Source organism: Venturia canescens, chromosome 1, assembly GCF_019457755.1.
Source record: "Venturia canescens isolate UGA chromosome 1, ASM1945775v1, whole genome shotgun sequence".
Lineage (NCBI taxonomy): Eukaryota > Metazoa > Arthropoda > Insecta > Hymenoptera > Ichneumonidae > Venturia > Venturia canescens.
This window is the reverse complement of record NC_057421.1, coordinates 8140537-8163484: the sequence shown is the minus strand read 5'-3', so window position 1 is coordinate 8163484 and position 22948 is coordinate 8140537. Positions and strand designations below refer to the sequence as shown.

General features: G+C 45.0%; 1 protein-coding gene across 1 annotated transcript; it reads left to right on the top strand.

Annotated features, from left to right (window-relative positions):
• The first annotated feature begins 1463 nt into the window (after positions 1-1463).
• Positions 1464-22895, top strand: LanA (laminin subunit alpha). Its single transcript, XM_043410519.1, has 8 exons — positions 1464-1881; positions 3353-3499; positions 6033-6440; positions 8403-8616; positions 8711-8920; positions 11199-15424; positions 16825-22225; positions 22474-22895. Exons 1-8 carry the CDS (start codon positions 1669-1671, stop codon positions 22740-22742), a joined length of 11088 nt encoding a protein of 3695 aa, XP_043266454.1. The 5' UTR covers positions 1464-1668; the 3' UTR covers positions 22743-22895.
• Positions 22896-22948: the final 53 nt, after the last annotated feature.

The following is a 22948-nucleotide window of genomic DNA, read 5'->3' as shown; positions in this document are numbered from 1 at the left end:
AAATTCTAAATCTCGTCTCACTTAATTTGTCTTTTCGTACGAAAAGATAGTGAATTTCTTTTTCATAATTATATGAAGCTGGACGATCGAGTTTTCGGAGAAAAAGCTATTCGAATCATCAAAAGACTTCAGTGCCATCAATCGACGCTTTATGTGTGATGAAGATACTTTGATTATCTCCTCGAATGTTTGACGCACAATGACTCCAGTCACTGCCCATACTGGACACTCATCCACTCATGCCAGGGACCATTTTTAAGTACTTTATTCATAATTGTACGCGTACCAGAAATATGTGTGTCTGTGTCTGAAAAAAAATGTTTTCCCAGTAAATAATATTTGTTTGTATCCCAGAAAATGAATTACAAAAAAAATTGAACAAAAAAATTAAAAAATTTTAAATTAAAAAATTAAAAAATTAAAAAAAATTTTACATTAAAAAAAAAAAATAAAAAAAAATACACTCACACATTCACTGCGTTCAGCCATGGCAACGAGTGAATAAACGAAGCTACAAACAGTCAAAAATTGTTTGTTTTTTTTTTTTTCAATAAAAATTAAAAATTCAAGAATTCTCAACACATTTGTAACTTTTTGAGGCCGTGAAACTCATAATTTTAATTTCTGCGGATGTGAAGCAACGAGGAAAAATAAAAAGCCCCATTCGTTGAGAAAAAAAACTTGATAACCATTTGAAGGAATGAAAATTGAGAAATGTTTATACTACATGATCGGATGAAATAAATTCCAAATTCTTTATCTTCAAATTCAATTTCAAACGAATAACAATAAATTTTTGTTTTTTTAAACGACTTCGTTCTCCGAGGTTCCCGAACTGTCGCTTCTCCCGATATTTTATTATCCTTCACATTAAATTATTTTAAAACAGAGGCTAAATTTTCAAATTTCACTGAAACTTTAAACTTTTATAATTCGGAATGAAAATAGATGGCGTTACGATGTAAAAACTCGGTAATGCGAGCCCATCGCATCCTCTTATTTCGACAAGGTCAATTAGAACGAAAATCATTTGGGAGGCTCGAATATGATAATCGGCTCGCGGAATCGATCGAGGCTGCGCCACGAATCCACCGATTTCAAATAACCGCTTGATTTGCACCCACCAATTAATTATGAAATTTGCCTAATTTTCTAGCCAATTAAAAAACCGACTCGCTCGAAAAAACGTTTCGTAAAGGCATCTTTGCCCCTCCCCCGATGAGAAAACTTTGGGCAAAAAGTTACAAAATTCCAGGAGCGACGAAAAGTTCAGGGCCTCGGAATGAAAATAAAAGTTGGAAGGAGCGCCGCGTGCTTCTAAACACCGAAGAATCTCTGTATATCTTTCGGTGCTTCTCTCGCGGTCATCCCCGACTCCCCCGACCAGCATCCGAGCCCTCGGTCGGCCTTTCCGGCTTTGAAAGATCTCTCGGTAGCATTCGTCTCTCAGTGTGGATCCAGAAGCCGCGGAGGCTTCGTCCGCCTTGAAACGAGCGTTCATAATAATCGGGCCGCCACGTGACGACGAAATATTCCATCGCGGGGGCTTCCCTTTTACCGAATAATCTCATGCGGCTCCCCGCCCATAGAGACTTCAATTTATCTCGAAAATAAGTGCACGAATAGTGAGGAAAAACGTCCCCGAGTTGCCGGCAACTACGATCCGTCATGCGGTTTTGGGGGCTGCTGCTTATTTTGCCCCTCGTCGTCCGACAATCCGACACCGAAAATCTCACTCCGCCTTATTTCAATTTAGCCGAAGGAAAGAAAATCTACGCTTCCGCAACTTGCGGTTACAACACGACCGGACCCGAATTATTTTGCAGATTGGTCGGTGCTAATTCCGATCAGAACGAGGATATTAATCTCATCCAGGGACAAGTGAGTTTTAATTATTCCATTTTCCGAGCGTTTCCGATCCACTCGGCGAGCTTGTTCAAGTCGAATCTACAATTATCTTGTCATTTGTATTATTCGTTTTTTTTTCTCGACTTCATTTTATTTTCAATACTTTTTTTTTGTTTTTTGTTTTTTTTTTTATATATTTTCAATATTTTTTTTTAATGTTTACTTCTATTTTCTTAAGCGAAGGAGTTTGAAGATAAATTATTTTGTGAAAACTTTTCACTGTGTTGTTTTTTCCAACATTCACTTTTTTCTGGACTTCATTTTATTTTCGATGCGCTACATAATTTTCCAGTGGGGAGTTTTTTCTTCAATGTTTTTTCAAAACGTTTTTTTTTTCTTTATTTTGTTATTCGGCTGCGCTGAACTCGCAAATTTTCTTTTATCTTCATTTTCTATTTTTATTTATTTTCGTTTTTTTCGTTTTATTTTCCTATGAATTTTTTTCAATTATCGTCAGGATTAACCTTTCTGGCTGGATTTGCTTAAAAGTTTAAACTGCGGTGGTAAATATCAAATCGATTTCGTGTTAAAAATAGTGAAAAAAATCGGATTTCGTTTCGACGAGTTTTCGGGGCGTCAGAAAATTTGATTTTTTGATTTTTTTTTTACAATGTCCTCGATAAATTGAGCTTGATTCACGAATAAATAGAAAAAATTTCAAATATTCAACGCTCATTTGAGGGAAGGATGACGGAATGAGGAAAAACGACGAATCGTTGTAACGAATCGAGAATTTTTGTGAGCCGAGATTCAAAGAGCTTTTTTATGAGTGAAAAACGTAGAATTCTTGGCATTAACGCGAACGAGTCAATTGATTGGCTGGGAATGCGCTCGTTCGTAAATATTGCGGATTAATGCTCGCATTCGAGAGGCGAATAAAACTGAATTGGACGGCTGACGAGAACCGAGCGCGTTTGATTTGAGAATAGTTTGCTCCAGTAAGAAAAAGGCTCGCGAGCCCACAAAATTATTGGCACCCCATCAAAGAGCGAAGAACTTTGCGTTTTGCAAGTGGAAAAATAAGCGGAGAGGGCTCGAGCAAAAAATCAATGAAAATGGAGCCTCCAAAAATCAGAGCCCACGAAACAGAGCGGAATGGAAACTCTCCGATTTTTATGGCCCTCAGAAATGTCGGGTCACGTAGAAAACTCGCGTTGGCTCGAACATTCGATAAGAAAAAACTGATAAAGCTGGCTTGACCCCCCCCCCCCCCACCCCACAAAGCAATCTTTCACCGTTCGCTTTTCTTTCCTCTCCCAAATAATTTCCATCTCATTTTCACGAGGAAAACTGAGCCACCGAGATGTAGGAAGTCCGAGAGGTCCCGCGACGGTTATCACCGACTCGTTAAACGATAACGCTCCACTCCGAAGGGGCGAATGAACTCTCAGATGCCCCAACGCCATCACCATGTGCACCAATACATTTTATCTTCGATCAACAGGTTTGCGATTATTGCGATCCATCGAATCCGGAGAAAAACCATCCGCCCGAACATGCCGTCGATGGGATGGAAACCTGGTGGCAATCCCCGCCCTTGTCACGTTCCATGAAGTACAACGAGGTCAACCTCACCATCGACCTGGAACAGGTGAAATCATCTTTACTTTTTCATAGATTTTCATTCAATTATACTCGCGGAGGATTGCATGAATAAAGGTCCGAGCTAAAGTTCCAATGGACGAAAAGAAATATCGAGCTGAGAAGTTAAAAGCTGAGTTTGTTGCACGAAAATCTGTGCATACAATTTTTTAATATTTTCGACTGAAAAAAATGATTTTTTTTTTTTTTTTTTAGTATTTTTAGTTTAACCGGTTGACTGGTATTGGATCATACATGTACAAAAAAAAGTCGGGCCCATTCTGACTTTGTACCATATGTGTACATATTGAAATAACTTTTTCAATTTTCAACCGATTTGGACAAAAATTGGTATACAGTGGTTTTTTGGGTCGCTGAGTCGATTTTTGAACTTAATTTTGAACTTGGAAATGGGGAAAATCGAAGGTTGAGGGTGAAATTTTTCGTTTTTTCAATGGATTTTCATGCTATATGACATGAAAATTTTTAGTTTTTTATCACACTCGAATTTTTCATCGAAATCAAACAAAATTCGCTACCCCCGAAAAATGTGAAAAATAAGGGTTCAGGGTGAAATTTGTTAATTTTTCACTGCGAAAATTTCATGCTTTATCACATGAAAATGGGATCAGCAAGCTTGAAAACCCTCAGAAATAAATTATTGTGATTTTTGGTAACATATTGGCTCGTACCAGTTTTGGGACAAAAACTGGAAAAAAGCTCACCAGTCAACCGGTTAATCTAGTTTTAGAGAGTGAGAGAACTCGCTTTTTCGTTATTCACAAATACGAAATATTCTTTATCGGGGTCGTGGGTGACTTCCTGAGCAGAAGGGAAACGAATTATCTTTTCGAAGAAATTATCAGAACGAGATGTGCTCGTATATCTGGCTTTCCTGTACCCTCGTATTCGAATCGTTACCACATTTTTTTTCTGCGGAATAGTTTCTCGGACTGCAGTATACTCGATAACACGAATCGGGTCGTAAACAGCTTTGCTGTTCTCGCACTGTGGCTGAATAATTATAAAATGAATGATTTCGGTTGTTCCAGTATCGAGAAAATTACTGGATAAATTCGTTTCATTGAAGTCCATTTTTTTCACGAATTCGTTACACTCGTTTTTCAATTTCAATTACGAGTGCACTTATTTTCAATGTTTTTTCTCAATAAATCAATTTTTGGATACAAAAGGCAAAAAAATATTTTTTCTTTTCACGAAAGAAACCAAAATTTCAATCATTCGCGTCCATTTGCTTTATAAATTTTCATGTGCTAGTCCCAAGTTGACGAATTTCGAAATGATTTTTTCGTTAAATGAATTCTCAATTCCGTAAAATATTGAGGCCTTACACGCGTTCAGCAGTGCGTAAAACGTGTTAAAATAAAAACATTTTTTAGAAGAGATAGCAAGAGAAATAAATAAAAATAATTTTCACACGTCGTTTATTCGTATTTAAACTTTGTAAAAAAGTTTATTTCACTTTTTTTCTCTAAAATTACAACATAAAAAATCGCGTTTCCTGAAGCACTGTGAAAAAAAGTTGCTCCACGGTCTGCATAATTTCTTCTTGAAATGTTGACAGATCTGCAAAACGTAAAAAAGTTCTTGGAAAATAAAGTTGTAGTCATAGTCTGTCGGGCCGGATTTTTGAAATTCGAAAAATTCAGCAATTTACGGAATAAGTTTTAAAAAAGTGTGCACTTCGTGTCATAATTATCCTTAAAAAAAATTTTAATTTAAAAAAAATGGATCAAGAAATATTAAAAACTGTACGAGTTATCACGCAGACCGTGTCGGAAAAAGTAGTTTTGAGAAAAACGCATTTAAAGTTTCAACTGCGCATCCAGCCTTCTCCTTAAGCAGTCACGTTTTCCACAATAACTTTCGATCTACAGGGAATTTTTACAATCGACTTTCACAGAAATACGCCCAAAACTATAGAGAATAGTAATCCCCAAAAAAATCGATTCTTTGAAAATTCTGGATTTTTTATTAAATTGATTAATTGATTAATTGATTAAATGAATAAATTGATTAAAAATAATTTTTTCGATGTTTTCTCGATTCACCGGAGCCTGTCGAAATGTCGAGTCTGAAGAAGCCTCGGTGCATGAGCGTTTTATGATATTTTCAGTAGCGCGACGTACCTCCGCATTGACAAAGGACCGAGTGTATTCGTGGAAGCCCTAAACTGCGGGGGTCACGTTTATTCCGTTCTTTTCATAAGCGTTACGAGGCTGCTATGGGGCCACATGTGTTTAGATGTTTCAACGGAGATGAGACGGCGAGAAAGGCTCTCACGCGTAGGTTCGTGGCAGTTGGACGAAGACGAGAGTCTCGTATTTTAAGCACATCTGGCGCTCAGAGCCTTTTTCGAGGGGATTTTTCTTCGTTCACTCAAGATCCCGCAACATTGAGATTCGTCGTTAGGAATTAAAAAAAAACGTTGAGGAGATTTTGATCCGTAAAAATGAGAGAAAAACATAAAAACGAGATTTTTCGTGTATTTTAACGATTTTTTGGCGAATGATTTTTTTCAGGAATTTCACGTCGCGTATGTTTACATCCGTATGGGAAATTCGCCTCGCCCAGGCCTGTGGATCCTCGAGAAATCGAAAGATTACGGAAAAACTTGGTCACCGTGGCAATACTTTTCGGATTCTTCGAGCGATTGTCTAACCTACTTTGGGATCGACAGTCACGCGCCGATAACCCGAGACGACAGCGTCATCTGCACGACGGAATACTCGAAAATCGTGCCCCTCGAAGGTGGCGAAATACCTATTTCCATTCTCAACAATCGACCATCCGCCAAGCACTATTTCAATTCGACGCTCCTGCAAGAATGGACGAGAGCGACCAACGTCCGATTTCGATTTTTGAGGACGAAAAATCTGCTCGGACATTTGATGTCAGTTGCGAGACAAGATCCGACTGTTACGCGACGTGTGCGTATGATTTTATTTCATCCCCCTTTTTTTTATTTCACAATCCTCTGTCTTGGGATCGACGGAGGCGAGGGACTTGCTTAAACTTTTCTAAAGTCGTCCAAATTTTCAATGTTTTTCATCGATTTTTGCTTCCTCATAAAGGAAGCTACGTGAGGATGATTTTTTTCTTTTTTTTCCAGTTTTCAATGTCAATGTGCTCAAAATGTCCAAAAACATCGGAAAATCATATCTAGAAAAAAATGTCCAGATGTGTGTGTGTGTGTGTGTGTGTGCGTGCGTGTGTGTGTGTGTGTGTGTGTGTGTGTGTGTGTGTGTGTGTGTGTGTGTGTGTGTGTGTGTGTGTGTGTGTGTCATGGCACTGCAAAATTCAAACGCTTATAACTCGAAAACGATTTGAGATACAGCACTACCGTTTTGAATAATTGTTAATCTGATGAAGCTCTTCATTCTCTGATAATTTTGTAAGAATTTGTAAAAAAATACGAATCCTACGACGTTTTGAAATTTAAAAAAAAGAGTTTCGACGCTCTAACTTCCGGAAATTTTGAGATTTATTAGTATTTACTTTTTTTTTTTTTATAAATAGATTTTTTTATAAATTCTATGATTTTTTGAATTTTACGAAAATATGAGTTTTTTGAAAAATCCGCTTTAATTTTTGGAAATTAATTTGGAAAAGTTAAAAGTCGATAAATAAGTTGAAATTTTATTTAAAAAAAAATTAAAAGTAACAAATTGCTTTCTCAAGTTTTTAAAGCTTCCTCTATGAGGAAGCCAAAATGAAAAATATAGCACTTCGTAAAGCAAGCTTTGAGCATCGCGCATCTTGAGCATCTTGAGGAAGCAATTTGCAAATTTCAATTTCCAGCTGTTGTTTTTACGATTTTTCGTAAAATTTTGAAATATTCTTGGTGATTGGACGATCTGCGGATTAAAAAACGCGAATCGAGTCGCACGTATACACGCTTCCATAATCATTGAAGCGTCGAATCAAATTTTGACCCATTTCACGATGATTATATCCATAAACCGTCAAAATTTATCTTCCCCGTTTAAGCAGAAGAAAGCGACGGAGTTTATCGCCGTCCTATGCTCGCGAAAGCACGATAAACTTTACGACCTCTTAGCTCGCGCTTTCATAAGACTCCAATGAATTCGAGGCTTTCATCATTCGAAAGCTCCAGTCGTGCACGTAATTCTTCAAATATTTCTGCGGCTCCAATCGCTTTGAAAATTATTTCGAGCGCTTTATCACGTGGAAAATTCAATCCCATCTTTTTTCTCGACTTACAAACGTAATCTTCAAAGAAAATATCGGACTTTGATTTGTTAGAGGGAAATAAAGGTACAGAAACGTCATTAGCGCTCAGGAACAACCCGAAATCCATGGATTTCCATTGCAATCTAAAATTGAGAGTACCAATTGTGAGTTCTGTGGCCCCTTTACGAATGCAGTTCTGCTCCACCGAAAAAAGAAAATTCCACGGCCTTAAACCCCTCGTCGCTCCTTCACATGTGTTTTCCGGATTCCCAGCACAAGCTTCGGTCCACTAGCTTTGATGTTCCTTCGAGACTCTCAGAGTACCGTCGGTTGTAGCGACTTCTTTTTATGATTAATCGGAGTCTTAAGGGGTCTACCCGAATTAGAAATTTTAAGAAATTGATTTTTTTTATTGCATTTTTCGAAACTTTACATATTTCAAAGTGTATCGTACTAAAATCGTTGATAAAAAACGATGAAAAACGTGCTTTTTCGTTGTTTTTGAAAAAATGGCGGCATTTTGTCATTTTTGAAGAAATCAGAAATCAGTTCCGAAGTCCGAATCAGCTCGAAAACTCGACGGTCACCCCTCCGACTACTGGGTTTGCCTGTACCGGCAAAGCCAGATGCCTGGAACGCGTCCGTCGCTGCTCGACATTCGGAGCAAAATTCGATAATTTCGATGATTTTGTTTTCAGTATTTTTACTCGATAAAAGACATCAGCATCGGTGGTCGCTGCATGTGCAATGGCCACGCTGATACCTGTGACATTCTAGACCCGTCTGAGCCAAAGAAACTCGTTTGTCGATGTCAGCACAACACTTACGGACCTCAATGTGCATCCTGCCGCCCGGGATTCCAGCAGAAAAAGTGGCAGCAGTCCACGACCTTCAAGAAGTTCACTTGCGAGCGTGAGTATGAATATTTGTAGACGGATCGAGCCGAGGAATCTTCCTCCAATTTAGTTCGACAAGGAAATTGAATTTTTTCAATTTTTTGACGCAGCTTGCAACTGTTTCGGCCACTCGAGCGAGTGCGTATACGATCCGAAGATCGACGAGGACCATTTGTCTCTTGATATCCATGGCAATTACGAGGGCGGTGGAATCTGCCAAAATTGTACACACAACACCGAAGGAATCAACTGCAATCGTTGCAAACCTCGGTTCTACAGACCTCGAGACAAACCGCTCAATGCCACGGACGTTTGTCAACGTGAGTACAAGCATCGTCGCTTCCTTCCTAATCATTTCGTTCATGAATTTTTTTCAAAAGAAGTCACGAGAAACTGTAGGCGATCAAAGTTTCATAAAACTGATTGCAGTATTTCCGCTATAATCGCCAATGAGAATTCGTCGTTGACAACTTTGTTACTTGACGCGAGCAGTTGGTTTCTAATTCGAGAGTAAAAAAAAAATTGTTGATTCCACAGCAATTGATGTTATAGGAAGAATTTTCTTTATTCAACTGCAATGTTAAAGAGAGAGAATGAATCTGCGGTTTGACTTGAAACTATTTCATTCGTTTAATCGTTTTTAAGGCCTTGTTATGGGGGGAAAAATCGAAATTTTTTTATCACATATTCTTCAAGTACAATGCTGAAGAATATTCTCACCAAATTTCATAAAGGTCGGAGCATTAGATTCGTAGCTCTGGGTATTTCAGTCGACCGCTCGGTGCACGCGGTCCTCTAATACTTGAATCTTTAAATACACGATTATCTCAGAATCGTCTTTTTGGAAAAATACCTTTGCGGTGGACACGATTACTGAAAAACTATTAATCCGATCCATGCGAAATTGAAACCACTTATTTATCATAATAATAGCTAGAGCCTGGACGAAGGATTTCGTATTTCGTTGGAAAACAAAAAATTGTAACAAAAAAATCGAAAATTTAGCACCTGAAAAAACGAATTTTTTGTTAAAACAGGCGCCATTTTTGTTTAAATTAAAGTTTTTAAAAATCCTTCGTCCAGGCCCGAGCTATTATTATAATAAATAAGTGGTATAAATTTCGTATGGATTGGATTAAGGTATTCCTTTCACGAACCCGAAATCCCTAAAAAAAACTGATTTTAATTTACAGTAAAGTACAACTGCATCCAAATAGATTGGCGAAATTTCAGGTCAGGTTATCGATCATTTAATGAAGAATTAAAATGTTAAAAGTCGTAAAATAATTCGTACACCGAATAACTCTAAATTTCTGATATAAACTGTCTCACGGATAGAAAAAAATGTAAGGAATCCATAGCAACGATAAAATAAAATAACGAATGTTTAAAAAAGATATCAACGATAGAAGTTGGAAAAATGGCAGAAGCCAACTTCTCAGAGGTTAGGAATCAGTCCAAATTTCGAGAGCGCTAGTTTGCGACACCAAAAACTACGGCCCTGCGAAAGGAATACCTTAACAATTTTTTAGTTATCATGTCGACCGTAACTGCTGCTCAAAAAAAGGTGCTACTTGATCACAGCTGGAGTTGCGCCACTTTGAGAAATTTTTTGATGAAAAAAAATGTACAAGTACACGAACTAATAAATGTCGCTCTCAGTTTTTCAATAAACATTTATTTTCTAGTCGAAAAAAAATCAAGAAAATCCCGTTTTTTCAACAGCAAGTGTATATAAGGCCTTAAGGAGGGTGGATCGCGCGACACAATGTTGCCATGCTAAACCATGTTGAAAATATGAAGAATTTCAAAATTATAAGAATTTAATAAAATTTGGTTAATTTATTCTTTAAAAATATATAAGGCAATATCAATTTTTTTAGATTTTCTCTCGAATAATCGAACACTAAAGTTCACGTCTATAAGCATAGAGTTTACATGGTTCCATGACTGTAAATCACACGACAAAAAATCACACTGTCAAAATATCACATCGATAAAAAAACACACGACAAAATATTACACAGACAGTGTATCACCATTCAATTATTTGAGCGCGCGCGCACACATACACACACGCACACTCACACGCGCGTGGTTTCAAACAAACCCAAACATCCCCACACAAACAAACCTAAACAAACATAGAAATACAGAATTGAGCTTCGATTAATTCGTGATATATTCGTGATTTGCCTTCATATACTATCGATGTGATGTCTTGTCACAGTTATTTTCGGTCTTGTGAGATTTTGTGTGCGTGATTTTTTAACGTGATATTTAGACGTGCTACCAGTTTACATACATTCAATTATACATCTCGTCCATAAGAGCTTCGATTTAACGCTCAATTATTCGATAACCACGTGGTAAAAAAATTTGAAAAAAAAAATTGTATTTGTATGCTCGATGCCAAAGAATGTTACCACGAAATTTGATCAAATTCAGATTATTTTGATTTCGTGATCCACCCTCCTTGAGCCCCGTAACGCCACATTTCGTTGTTCCAATAACTTTTTGTTTTTCCCAGCGCGGCGTTCTACGTCGGTAAAAATGTAAAAAAAAAAAAAAAAAAACTCGTAAACCATTGTGTTTCAGCTTGCAACTGCAACTATTCAAATTCGACGGGTAACTGTGCGGATTTGACGGGAAGATGCGAGTGTCGTTCGGAGTTTACGCCGCCGAATTGCGACACGTGTAACTACGGTTATTTCGGTTACCCGAACTGTCGTCCCTGCGAGTGTTTCCTGAACGGCACCTCGGGTTACCATTGCGAGGCGAAGCAGGGTTCGTGTCCCTGCAAGTCGAATTACGCCGGTCACTATTGCAACTTGTGTGCCGAGGGTTATTACAATTTCCCGGATTGTTTGGCCTGCGCTTGCGCGGAAATCGGTTCGAGGAGCGACGTGTGCGACGTGGTAAGCGGGAATTGCACGTGCAAGAATAACTTCGGCGGTCGAAGCTGCGAGACTTGCGAGCACGGTTACTACGGCTACCCGACGTGCACCTTCTGCAACTGCGACGCCCGGGGAACCGAGAAGGAGGTTTGCAACAAGGAAAGTGGAAGGTGCTTGTGCAAGGAGGGTTACGGAGGGGCGAGGTGCGACCAATGCGTCAGCGGATATTACGGATACCCGAACTGTCGTCCCTGCAACTGCAGCTCGATCGGCTCCTCCCTGGTCAGCTGTGATTCGTCGGGCAAATGTTCGTGTCTGGACAACTTCGCGGGGCGTACGTGCGACCAGTGCAGTCCAGGGTACTACAAGTACCCGGAGTGCATAGCCTGCGACTGCGACAGCCACGGCTCGATCGGAGTGTCGTGCGACTCCGAGGGGGAATGCCAGTGTCACGAGAACTTCGACGGTCCGCGCTGCGACCAGTGTACGGAAGGATTTTACAATTTCCCACGGTGCGAAGGCTGCAACTGCGACCCGGCCGGGGTCGTGAGGTCTTTCACCGGGTGCGGTTCCCTGCCGGCGGGCGAGCTGTGCCAGTGCAAGGACCGGGTCGAGGGTCGAATCTGCAACGAGTGCAAGCCCCTCTACTGGAATCTTGTGGCCTCGAATCCGGAGGGGTGCGAGAGCTGCCGATGCCACATACCCGGGGTGATCGGTAACATCGGGGAATGCGAGCCGAAGAGCGGCCAGTGCATCTGCAAGCCGGGCTCGACGAGTCGGGACTGCTCGCAGTGCGTCGACGGGACGTACAACCTCCGGGAGTCGAATTTATTCGGATGCGACGATTGCGGCTGCGACATCGGGGGCTCGGTGAGCAGCATTTGCAACAAGGAAACCGGCCAGTGCGTCTGCCAGCCCAGGGTCACCGGGGCCGACTGCAAGCAGCCTCTGCAGGCTCATTACTTCCCGACGCTTCATCAATTCCGCTACGAAGTCGAAGACGGCCGGACGCCGTCGAACGGCGCCGTTCGCTACGGCTACGACGAGGAGCACTTCCCGGATTACAGCTGGAAAGGCTACGCCGTGTTCAACATTCTCCAGGACGAAATAATCCAAAAAGTTTTGGTCCAACAGTCCTCTCTTTACCGAATGGTCCTGAGGTTCGTCAACCGCAACGGGGAGCCGGTCATCGGCAAGATCGTCATAACGCCCGACAACCCGAACGAGTCCGAGCAGTCTTCCGACGTCCAATTCAAGCCGAGCGTCGAACCCGCCTTCGTGACCGTCGCCGGCGTCCACGGCAATTCGCCGACCCCGTTCGTCATGAATCCCGGCTACTGGACGATCAGCATCGCGACCGACAAGAGCCTCTTCCTCGATTACTTCGTGCTCCTTCCTTCCGAATATTACGAGGCGACGCTCCTCACTCAGGACGTCAACGTGCCCTGTCAGATCGGCTACAAAGGTCTCTGTCGCCACTTCGGATATCCGAGTCTCGAGCCGTTCGACTCCGTTCGCGGTACGGGGGGCTTCGTCGACGAGAACGGCGTCCGAATACCCCTCAACGAGTACTTGACCGACCGGCCGGTTTTGGCCGAAGTCGGAGTCGAGGAAATTCCGCTTATAAACAGGGCCCAGGAGGAGATACACTTCGAACTGAGGATCGCGAAGCCAGGCTTCCACGTGCTCGTCATAACTTATTTGACGGCGTCGAACGAGGACGTGACCTCGACCCTCCTCGTGGAGGCGAACACCTCCGGGAAAGGGAGAGCGACTCTGTACCCGTGCAAATACACGAGCATCTGCAGACAAGTGGTGACCGATCGATACGGCAAGATCGCGGTGTTGAATTTCCCCTCGAATTACGTCAGTCTCGTGCTGACCGGGGAGCCCGATTCGAACGTCGCGATCGATTCGATAGTCGCGATCCCTTACGAGGATTGGTCCCTCGATTACATCCAGCCGAAGTCGGTCTGCGTCCGTAAGGACGGCAAATGCGTCCAGGGGATGTTCCCCGACGCCGGGGACCCTAAGAAAGTCGAATTCGCCACGGGGAACGAGGAGCTCGACAGCGGCTTCCGGCCAGCGGGTATCTACGACAACGCGACGAAGCTCGTCCACCTGAAGGACGAGGACGCGCTCGTCGACATAAGGACGACGGTTCCCCAGCCCGGGGAATACGTCTTCGTCGTCCTTTACTACCAACCGGATCACCCGGGCTTCGAGCTCGAGGTTTTGCTCCAGAACGGTAAATTCTACGAAGCGAAATTGCCCCTCGGGCACTGTCCGAGCAACAGCGGGTGTCGCGCGACTCTGACCCAGGCCGATGGCAACGAGAGGTTCCAGCTCGTTGAGAACGTCGTTTTGAGCTTCAAAGCCGCCCCCGGTGCGAGCGTCTGGCTCCACTACATTCTCATCGTGCCCGCGGATCAGTACAACGCCAAAGTGCTAAAGAAGATTCAGTTCGATCAAACGAAGGACTTCATAAAGCGCTGCGGCAACAATCACTTCCATTTGAACGTCACGGACGAAGGTTTCTGCAAAGATTCTGTCTTCTCTCTGACGACTCACTACAACAACGGGGCTCTGCCGTGCCACTGCATCCGCGAGGGGACCAAGAGCTTCGAGTGCGCCAAGTTCGGGGGCCAATGTCCCTGCAAGGACAACATCATTGGGAGGAGATGCGAGATCTGTAAAACCGGATTTTACGGATACCCGAACTGCAAGCCTTGCGACTGTCCGAGCACCGCGATCTGCGAGCCGGAAACGGGCGAGTGCATTTGTCCGGAGAGGGTCGTCGGGGAGCTCTGCGACCAGTGCGAGATCGGCACGTACGGTTTCCACCCGATAATCGGTTGCGAGGAGTGCGACTGTTCCCCGCTGGGTGTCCTCGACGGGGATCTCCAGTGCGATTTGTTCGCCGGCAATTGCACTTGTAAGAGAAACGTCGTAGGCCGTAAATGCGACAAGTGTCAAGCCGGCTTCTCCCAGTTCCCGCACTGCGAGAAGTGCGACTGCGACGTCCGCGGTACCACGAAAGACATCTGCGATCAGTACACCGCCGAGTGCTACTGCAAATCGAACGTCCAGGGCTCCGCCTGTGACGTTTGCAAAGAAGGGACCTTCAACATCCAAGCGGACAACTCCGAGGGCTGCTCCAAGTGTTTCTGCTTCGGCAAAACGAGCCGTTGCTCATCTGCCAATCTCTACAAAACATTCACCAACAATATGATCGACTGGGACGTTGTTATCGTCGACGAAAAGACCCCTGGCAACGTCACCGTCCTCAACGTCGAGCCTCAGGACATCAACGACACCACGACCATCGTCGGCCTCACGAGCCCGGAGACCTTTTCCAACATAGTTTATTTCTCCGCTCCTGGTAATTACCTCGGTAAAAAATTGACCTCTTACGGCGGCCTGTTGAACTACACGGTCCACTACACGACCGGGCCCTTCGGCGAGGCTGTTCCAGGCGCCGACGTTGTTCTCTACGGCGCCGGCGCCTTCCTCCTCCATTATTGCGACGAGCAACCGCCCTCTTCCACTCGCTTCCACGCCTCCTTCAAACTCGTTGAGAGCAACTTCCTCACATCGACGAATTTGCCGGTCAGCCGGGAGCAACTGCTCACCGTTCTCGAGGACCTTCAAGGCATTTACATCAGAGCGACCTACTGGAAGCCCAGCGTCCAAGCCATGATTTCTGACGTCACACTCGACGAGGCTACCGACCTTTACAGCTACAATAGCGCCCCCGTCAGCAGCGTCGAACACTGCCAATGTCCACCCAACTATCAGGGATTGTCTTGCGAAGAATGCGCGCCTGGTTACTATCGCGTCGATTCTGGACCCTCCGGAGGCTACTGCGTCAAGTGTCAGTGCAACGGACACGCCGAAACTTGCGACGTCAAGACCGGAGTTTGCCACGTAAGAGCACTCACAATTTTTCTGTGGTTATTGCCAAACTTGCAGATTACTACACGGAGATACTTTTATAGCAAAAATTACTATGTTTTTATAGTAACGTCGGACCACATCGATATTAAAATAATAATCGCTACAGAGTGGGTCAAATAATGCAAAAGTTTGGGGAACCATTGCCACAGTTCATAGTAAATAACGCGCTGTACTATATCAAAAATTAACACCGAGCGAATTTTCATCAAAAACATAGTAAATAATTAAATGATTTGATGAAAATTTAGAAGATAACGTAGCAGTCGTTTCTCTGTGCTATACGAAAAATTGCATAGTTTGCACAGAGGCGTTGCTCCGTATAAACATGAAAATTAACCAGTGGCACATGGTAAAATTTCAAGCAATTTGTCCAGTCCGATTCACCAATTTTTAACATTTCGCCAAAGACACGAGTGACGTTCGGATATCGACAAATCGTTCGATGTAAGAATGTCGCGGATCTAAATTTTGCCTGTCGTACACAGTAAAATTTGAGAGAACTGCTTTCGGCATCAAAATTACTATGCACTTTGGTGAAATGTAATAGAATCGCGATATAGAACAGCGCTGCTATAAAACATAGAAAATTTTTCTAGTAAATTCATCCGAAATATTCGTATAAAAGTCTTTCCGTATATCGACGATCAACAGGAGTTAGGAAAAAGGCAAAGTTGGCCAAGAGAAATCATGAAAATCTAAATGAATCACTCTTTCTCCCAGCGAGTGATTAAATTCGAAAATAATTGAAGATATTTTTTCAACTTTACAGAGACAAACAATAATTCCAATGAAAAAGACTGATTGAGGTTAAATTATTGAAGATTGCGAGCATTTTCGACTCTTTTTCGACCAAAGTACAAAATTTCAATAACTCAATTTTAGTTTAGTTACTACAAAAGGTAAAGAGTACAATATCAGTAAAAAAAAATATAGAAAAAAAAGAAAATTCAGTAGCCAAAAAAAAGTCAAGGCCAAAAGAGTTGAACTCCAGTCAATACTTTTGCAACAAGTTAACAAATAGTTTATTTAAAATGGTTACGAATTCGAGGCTTAATTGCCTCGAGAACAATCGTCATTTCGTCAAAGACTGCCAATTTTCGGTTAGTCCCTTTTTTTATTTAACGTTGAGAATGCTTGCTGATGATTGCGTTATTTAATGCGTGCAAATCCGGGCGCAACGAGTCTCAAATTAACATTCCCTTGAAACGTTATCCCAGAAAAGCTGCAACGAGAGAAAAAACCGGTACGAAATTCCTTGAGCAACTGAAACATAAGACTATATTCAGGAAATAGTAATTTTAGACATAGAAAAAACGAGAATTCGGTCACAGCGTCAAAACTGATGAATTTGTTGTGCCTTTTGTTTGCAGGACTGCAAGAACGGCACAACGGGAGATCACTGCGAGTACTGCGAGGAAGGATACTACGGGAACGCGACGGGTGGAACCCCCTCGGACTGTTTGATATGCGCGTGCCCACTGCCAATAGCGTCGAACAATTTCGCGAATAGTTGCGAGGTGAACGAGGACGGTGACAAGATAAGTTGCGATTGTAAGCCGGGGTATTACGGTGCGCGGTGCGAGTCGTGTGCGGCAGGTTACTTCGGAAGGCCGGAGGTCGAGGGGGCTTATTGTCAGTCGTGCGAGTGTTCAGGGAACATCGATACGAACGAGATCGACGCGTGCGATTCGATAACGGGCCAGTGTCTGCGCTGTTTGAACAACACTTACGGAGAGGCTTGCAATTTGTGCGCCCCCGGTTACTTCGGGGACGCCGTGGGCCGCAAAGACTGTCAGAGTTGTTTGTGCGATCAATGCGGAATGGAAAAGTGCGACAGTTACAACGGGATTTGCGAGTGCAAGAGGAACGTAATCGGCGAAAAGTGCGACACCTGCGAGGTCAACCATTTCGGGTTTTCCACTTGCAACGGGTGCGAAGCCTGCGACTGCGGCTTGGCTTCGGACAGCTCACAGTGCGACGAGGCGACCGGACAGTGCAGGTGCAAGCCCGGGGTGACCGGACGCAAATGCGACCGCTGCATCGCCGGCTACTGGAACTACGGACCGGAAGGGTGCATCTCCTGCGGCTGCAACACCGGCTACTCGATCGGTGCCTCGTGCAACACGACGACGGGCCAGTGCTCCTGCTTGCCCGGGGTTATCGGGGAAAAATGCGACCACTGTCCGCACCGGTGGGTTCTGAAGGAAGGCGACGGTTGCTACGAGTGCGACTCCTGCATCGACAACCTCCTCGACGTCACCGTCGAACTCGACGCTCTCCTGACGCCGGTTTTGAAGGAATTCGAAACCCAAGCCGAGAGCCACTTCACCAACCAACGACTCAGGTTCATCAATGAGACGGTGAAGAAATTGGAGCCGGAAGTGCAGTCTCTCGATCCAACGAGAATCGACTTCGTGCCGCTGCAACGGGAAATCGCGCGGTTGGAACAGGACGTCACGAACCAACGACGACAGATCGAATACATGGCGGAGGACAGCACCACTTGGAAAAAGGGGGCTGAAAACACTCTGCGGGACATGAACGCTCTGGAAACGGAGGTTCTCGGAGAGATTGAACTCGTCGAAAAGATCGTCGGGGAAGTTCAGTCGCTCGCTTTCAACGTGGAAAGCGGTACCGGGGCTAAACTGGACTCAGCGCTCGAGGAAGCCGAGGAAATACTGAAGCAGATCAAGGACGTTTCTTTCACCAAGTTCCGGGACGCCGCCAACGACAAAGCCGGCCAAGCGAACATCCTCGTGTCCGAAATGATCGACTACAGTTTTCCCGTGAGCAATTTGAGCTCGACGAGCGACCATCTCGCCGAAAAGGTGAAAAACTTCACTGCCAAAGTCGACGACCTTCTCAAACTCGCCGACAGAGCTGACAAATTGGCTGCCACGGCGAACGACCTCATCAGCGAAACGAAGAGAGCCGGCCAAGTCAGCAACTTTGACCTGGTGAAAAACTTCACCGGGGAAGCCCGCGAAGACATCGCCGCTGGCGCCGAACTCAACAGCAACGCAACTTTCTATCTCCACGAAGCCGACCATCGAATCGACGACTTGAAACACAACGAGATCGATACCGCCGCCGAAAAACTCCGAGGAACCATCGAGCGCAACGACCAGCAGCTCTACGACATGGACGCCCTCGCCCTACGCGCCGAAAACCACGCCAGAAACCTCTACAATCTTTCTCTCGAGCTCGACAACGTCCTCACCGACACTCGCAACACCAGCGCCGTCCGGGCCGTCTCAGCCTATCGCGACATCGACGAAACCATTGGAGAGGCTCGCCAAGACGCCGCCGAAGCTCTTCAGGCTGCCAACAATGCCACGACCATGTCTCAAGGCGTTGGCAAAAGGACGAACGACGCTCGCACCAAGTCGATGAACCTTTTCCAAGAAGCGATCGATGCGCTCTCCAAAACCAATGGTAAATTGAAACAAGACCTTCGCGATGCCCAATACGACGTTTCCGAAATCACTAAACAGAACAAAAGAAACGAAGATGCTTTGGACGTGATCGATTTGAGAATACGAAATCTTCACAACGACCAATACGACGCTTCCGGGCTGGCGAATCGGAACCAAGGAAACGCCGACGGATCGTCATTGATCGATGAATTCACGAGGGAAGCTGCCGACTTGAACCATTCCGTAGGCGAAAAACTCGATAAATTGAATGGAATCGTTGAAAAAATACCGGAAAATCTCAAAGCCACGAAACAGTTGTCAAAGGACACGGCCGACGCGATAAGGGACGTGTCCCAGGGCCGAAAACAATTGGATTCTGTGAACAAAATCTTACCGAACATCGAAGACTTGCTGAAGAAACTGGGCGACAAGCAGAGAGGCATCGAGTCGAGGGGCAACGATTTGTCACAAAAGCTCGAAATGTTGAAGACCAAAGTTGCAAACGCAAGAGAATTGGCTGGCAGAGTTAAAACCGGTGTAACCTTCTACAGGAACACGACTCTCGAGCTCAAGAACCCGGAGAGTCTTCCGCTGCTGGCAACCTCCACGAAACTGTCGCTCTACTTCCGCACCAACAAAACGAACGGTTTCCTCCTCTACTTGGGTAACGAGGACAACACGAAAGTGCCACGAACCAAGACCCAGGACTACATGGCGCTGATGATCGAGAGCGGATTCCCCGTCCTGATAATGGACCTCGGTTCCGGTCCGGAGAAAGTGATAAGCAAAAAGTTCGTCTCGGACGACGTATGGCGTCAGATAATCGTCGATCGTACCGGCAAAAACGTCAAGTTCATCGTCCGGGAGGATCGTGGCGATGGTAAAGACCAGCTTTACGTAACGGAGCAGGTTATTTCCGGTAGTTACGCGATATTCAACCTGGACAAGGATCACTCGAAGCTCTTCGTCGGGGGTTATCCATCGTCCTTCCAAATCCAGGACGCGGTTACAGCTTCGTCGTTCGAGGGTGCGATGGAGGAGCTCGTCGTCGGTGACATTCCAGTTTCTTTCTGGAACTTCGTCCACGCTGAGAACAACGCTCCTGCAGGAGAACGCGACACCCTGTCGGACCTCGCGCCGCCGACTGGTTTCAGATTCGACAGGAATGGCTTCGCGATGATGAGCATGAAGACGGCCAAGGTCCAGTGGGACACTCTCAAGTTCCGCATTACTCTGAAATTCAAAACTTTCGCTGAAAACGGTTTGATTTATTTGATGAAACGTAAGAACCAATACCTGTCGATCGAGATGAACAGCGGCAGGGTGATCTATCAATTCGATCTCGGGGACGGCGAGATCGTTCTGAGGTCGGAAGACAAATACAACAACGGTGAATGGCACACGCTCGAAGCGAAGAGGCTCAAGACCGTCGGGGTGCTGGAAATCGACGGGGTCCTCGTTGCCAAAGCCGGAGGAAACGGCCGTGCCGAGAGCCACCGGGCATCCGATGCTTTCTACGTTGGCGGGCACGCGCCCGACGACCATATTCCAAGCACGGTGACGAGCTTAGGTTTCGACGGGTGCATCGACGACCTCGTGATTCTCGACACGTCGATAGACCTCAGTCGAAACCTCCATGCTCTCGGAGTCATGCCGGGTTGTCCCGTCAAATTCGCGAGCCTCGTGTCCTTCGACGTCGACAAGCCGGGTTACGTCAAGTGGAACAACATCACGGCGGACAACGTGCTTCAGATTAATTTGAAGTTCAAGACCAAAGCGAGCAACGGTCTCATATTCTACGCCACGAATCCCGATCAAACCGTCAACACTTTCCTTTCGCTCGTCGACGGTCGCCTCGTCTTCAAAAGCCAGGGCGAAGAGCTCCGGACGCAATCGAGTTCAGGGCGCGTCTTCAACGACGACGAATGGCACGTCGTGACCGCGACTCACGTCGATCAGTCGCTCCAGCTCGACATCGACGACACGGAGAATTACAACGCCGACATCGGCTCTTCCTTGTCGAGCGTCGTCGACGGCGTGCTCTACATCGGCGGCTTGCCTAATACTTTCGGCGCCGGAGCCGAAGTCTCCAAATCCACGATGCCCTTCGTCGGATGCATCGGCGATACGACCCTCAACGGTGCCATTATCAACTACGCCAGTACGAAAGAAAAACCAAACGCCTTCCTGGGCAAGTGCACCGGTGGAGAACAGTCGCCTTCGCCCCCTCTCGTTGAGCCGGTCATACCCAACTGGCCTCCGCCCCCCGTCACCGACGACTACGAAGTCGCCACTTCCGCCTCGAGCACTCTACAGAGCGTCATCGAAATCGACGAGGACGAGAACGAGGGAAACACGATGAGCGCTGGCAACGTCCCGCTCGAAGGTCGACCCCGCGAACCTCCGGTCACTGCTCCTTCTCCTGTCACCGAAAGACTTCCGGACCTGGAACCGATAACCACGGAGGAATCAATAACACCGCCACCGGACGTTGACCAGTGTCGCTTACCTTACAGCCCGGCTTACGACGACGAAACCGAGAACGCCTGGAGATTCGGAACCGTCAGGTACAGCAGACTCGAGTACCGAACCCTGCGAGGACGCTACAGGCACGACTACGATTTCCAGATCGACTTCAAGACCCTCGCCGACGACGGTATCATTTTTTACAGCGGTGATCTCAACCGTCAAGATTTAATAGCCGTTTACGTTCAGGACGGCCGAATCAATTACAAGTTCGATTGCGGCAGCGGACCGGCCGTTCTCACTGGTGAAAATAAAATCAACGACAATCAATGGCACACCGTTGTTTTCAAGAGAAAAGATAATTACGGCGAATTGCTCGTCGACGAGGAACCCATGATCACCGGTTACTCCCAAGGTCAATCCAAAATCATAAACGTCAATCCACCCTTCTACGTCGGCGGCGTTTTGGCTGAACTTTCCAACAACGTTATCGCCAACATTGGCCTCAACAAATCCTTCACCGGTTGCCTCGGCAATTTCATGATGAACGGACAACCCGTTGGCGAACCCGAAGACAAAGTCGGCGTCGTTCCCTGCTCCAAACGCGTCGAACCAGGACTCTTCTTCTACCCTGGCGATGGCACCAACTTGTTCAAGGCTGTTGATCGATTCAGCGTTAGACGCAGCGTCGACATCCAATTGGATATCAAACCTCGATCCACCTCCGGACATCTCTTGTCTATCCACGGCAGACGCGACTTCTTACTCCTCGAAATGGTCAATGGAACCATCAAGTTCCTCGTCCGGACTGCCAAGGGACCTATCGAAACTTCCTTCATACCGACCACTCTGCATTCTCTCTGCGATGGAAATTGGCACAATATCAGAGGTAAATCAACTTTTTATGGTTTTCTTCAGGCCTAAGTGGCCAAAAGTTTCTGACCATCGGAGTTTTGGCTCCGCGTTAAGTCTGCGTACATTTTTTTCCATTCAATTCTCAATGGAAACTGAAAAAAATTATTCGAAATTTTAGTTTTTCTTTTCATTTTTGAGAATCTCTTGGTTTTTCGTTTATCCATGAAATTCGAGCTGAAATTTGCATGATTCTAATTTGAAAAATCACTTTTTCTTTTGCAGCTATCAAACAGAGGAACGTCGTTTTATTATCGGTCGATCACAACTCCGCACCTCCCGGCATCGGAGGCAAAACTGTGGCGGATGTTTTGACCAAGCATCCGGTATTCATCGGTGGACATCCCTTGCTCAGCAAAAAGTTACGTGGTAGTACTTCTCACGCGCAATATGTCGGCTGTATCAGAAATATAGTGATAAACGGACAAACAATAAGCTTGGATCCCGAGAGAGCTTACGGAAAAGTATCGACGGGAGTGTGTCCGACGATTTAACAAAATTCACAGGGCTCATCTTAAGAATTAACAAATTTACCTCACTGTGAATTCATCCGAACTTTGCCCAATATTTTCTTCAATTTTTTGTATAAAGATTTTACATGAACCAAGTTTTTGAACAATAATAAACGACCGATTGCTAAAAAGAAACAGCGTTTTTAATATCCTGTTTGTTTCCTCGAAAAACTGCTCGAAATTTAGTA

Coding starts and splice junctions, on each gene's coding strand:
- LanA (XM_043410519.1), top strand. CDS start 1,669: ATGCGGTTTTGGGGGCTGCTGCTTATTTTGCCCCTCGTCGTCCGACAA. Junction 8,617..8,710: donor CAAGAAGTTCACTTGCGAGC/GTGAGTATGAAT, acceptor TTTTTGACGCAG/CTTGCAACTGTTTCGGCCAC. Junction 8,921..11,198: donor TGCCACGGACGTTTGTCAAC/GTGAGTACAAGC, acceptor ATTGTGTTTCAG/CTTGCAACTGCAACTATTCA.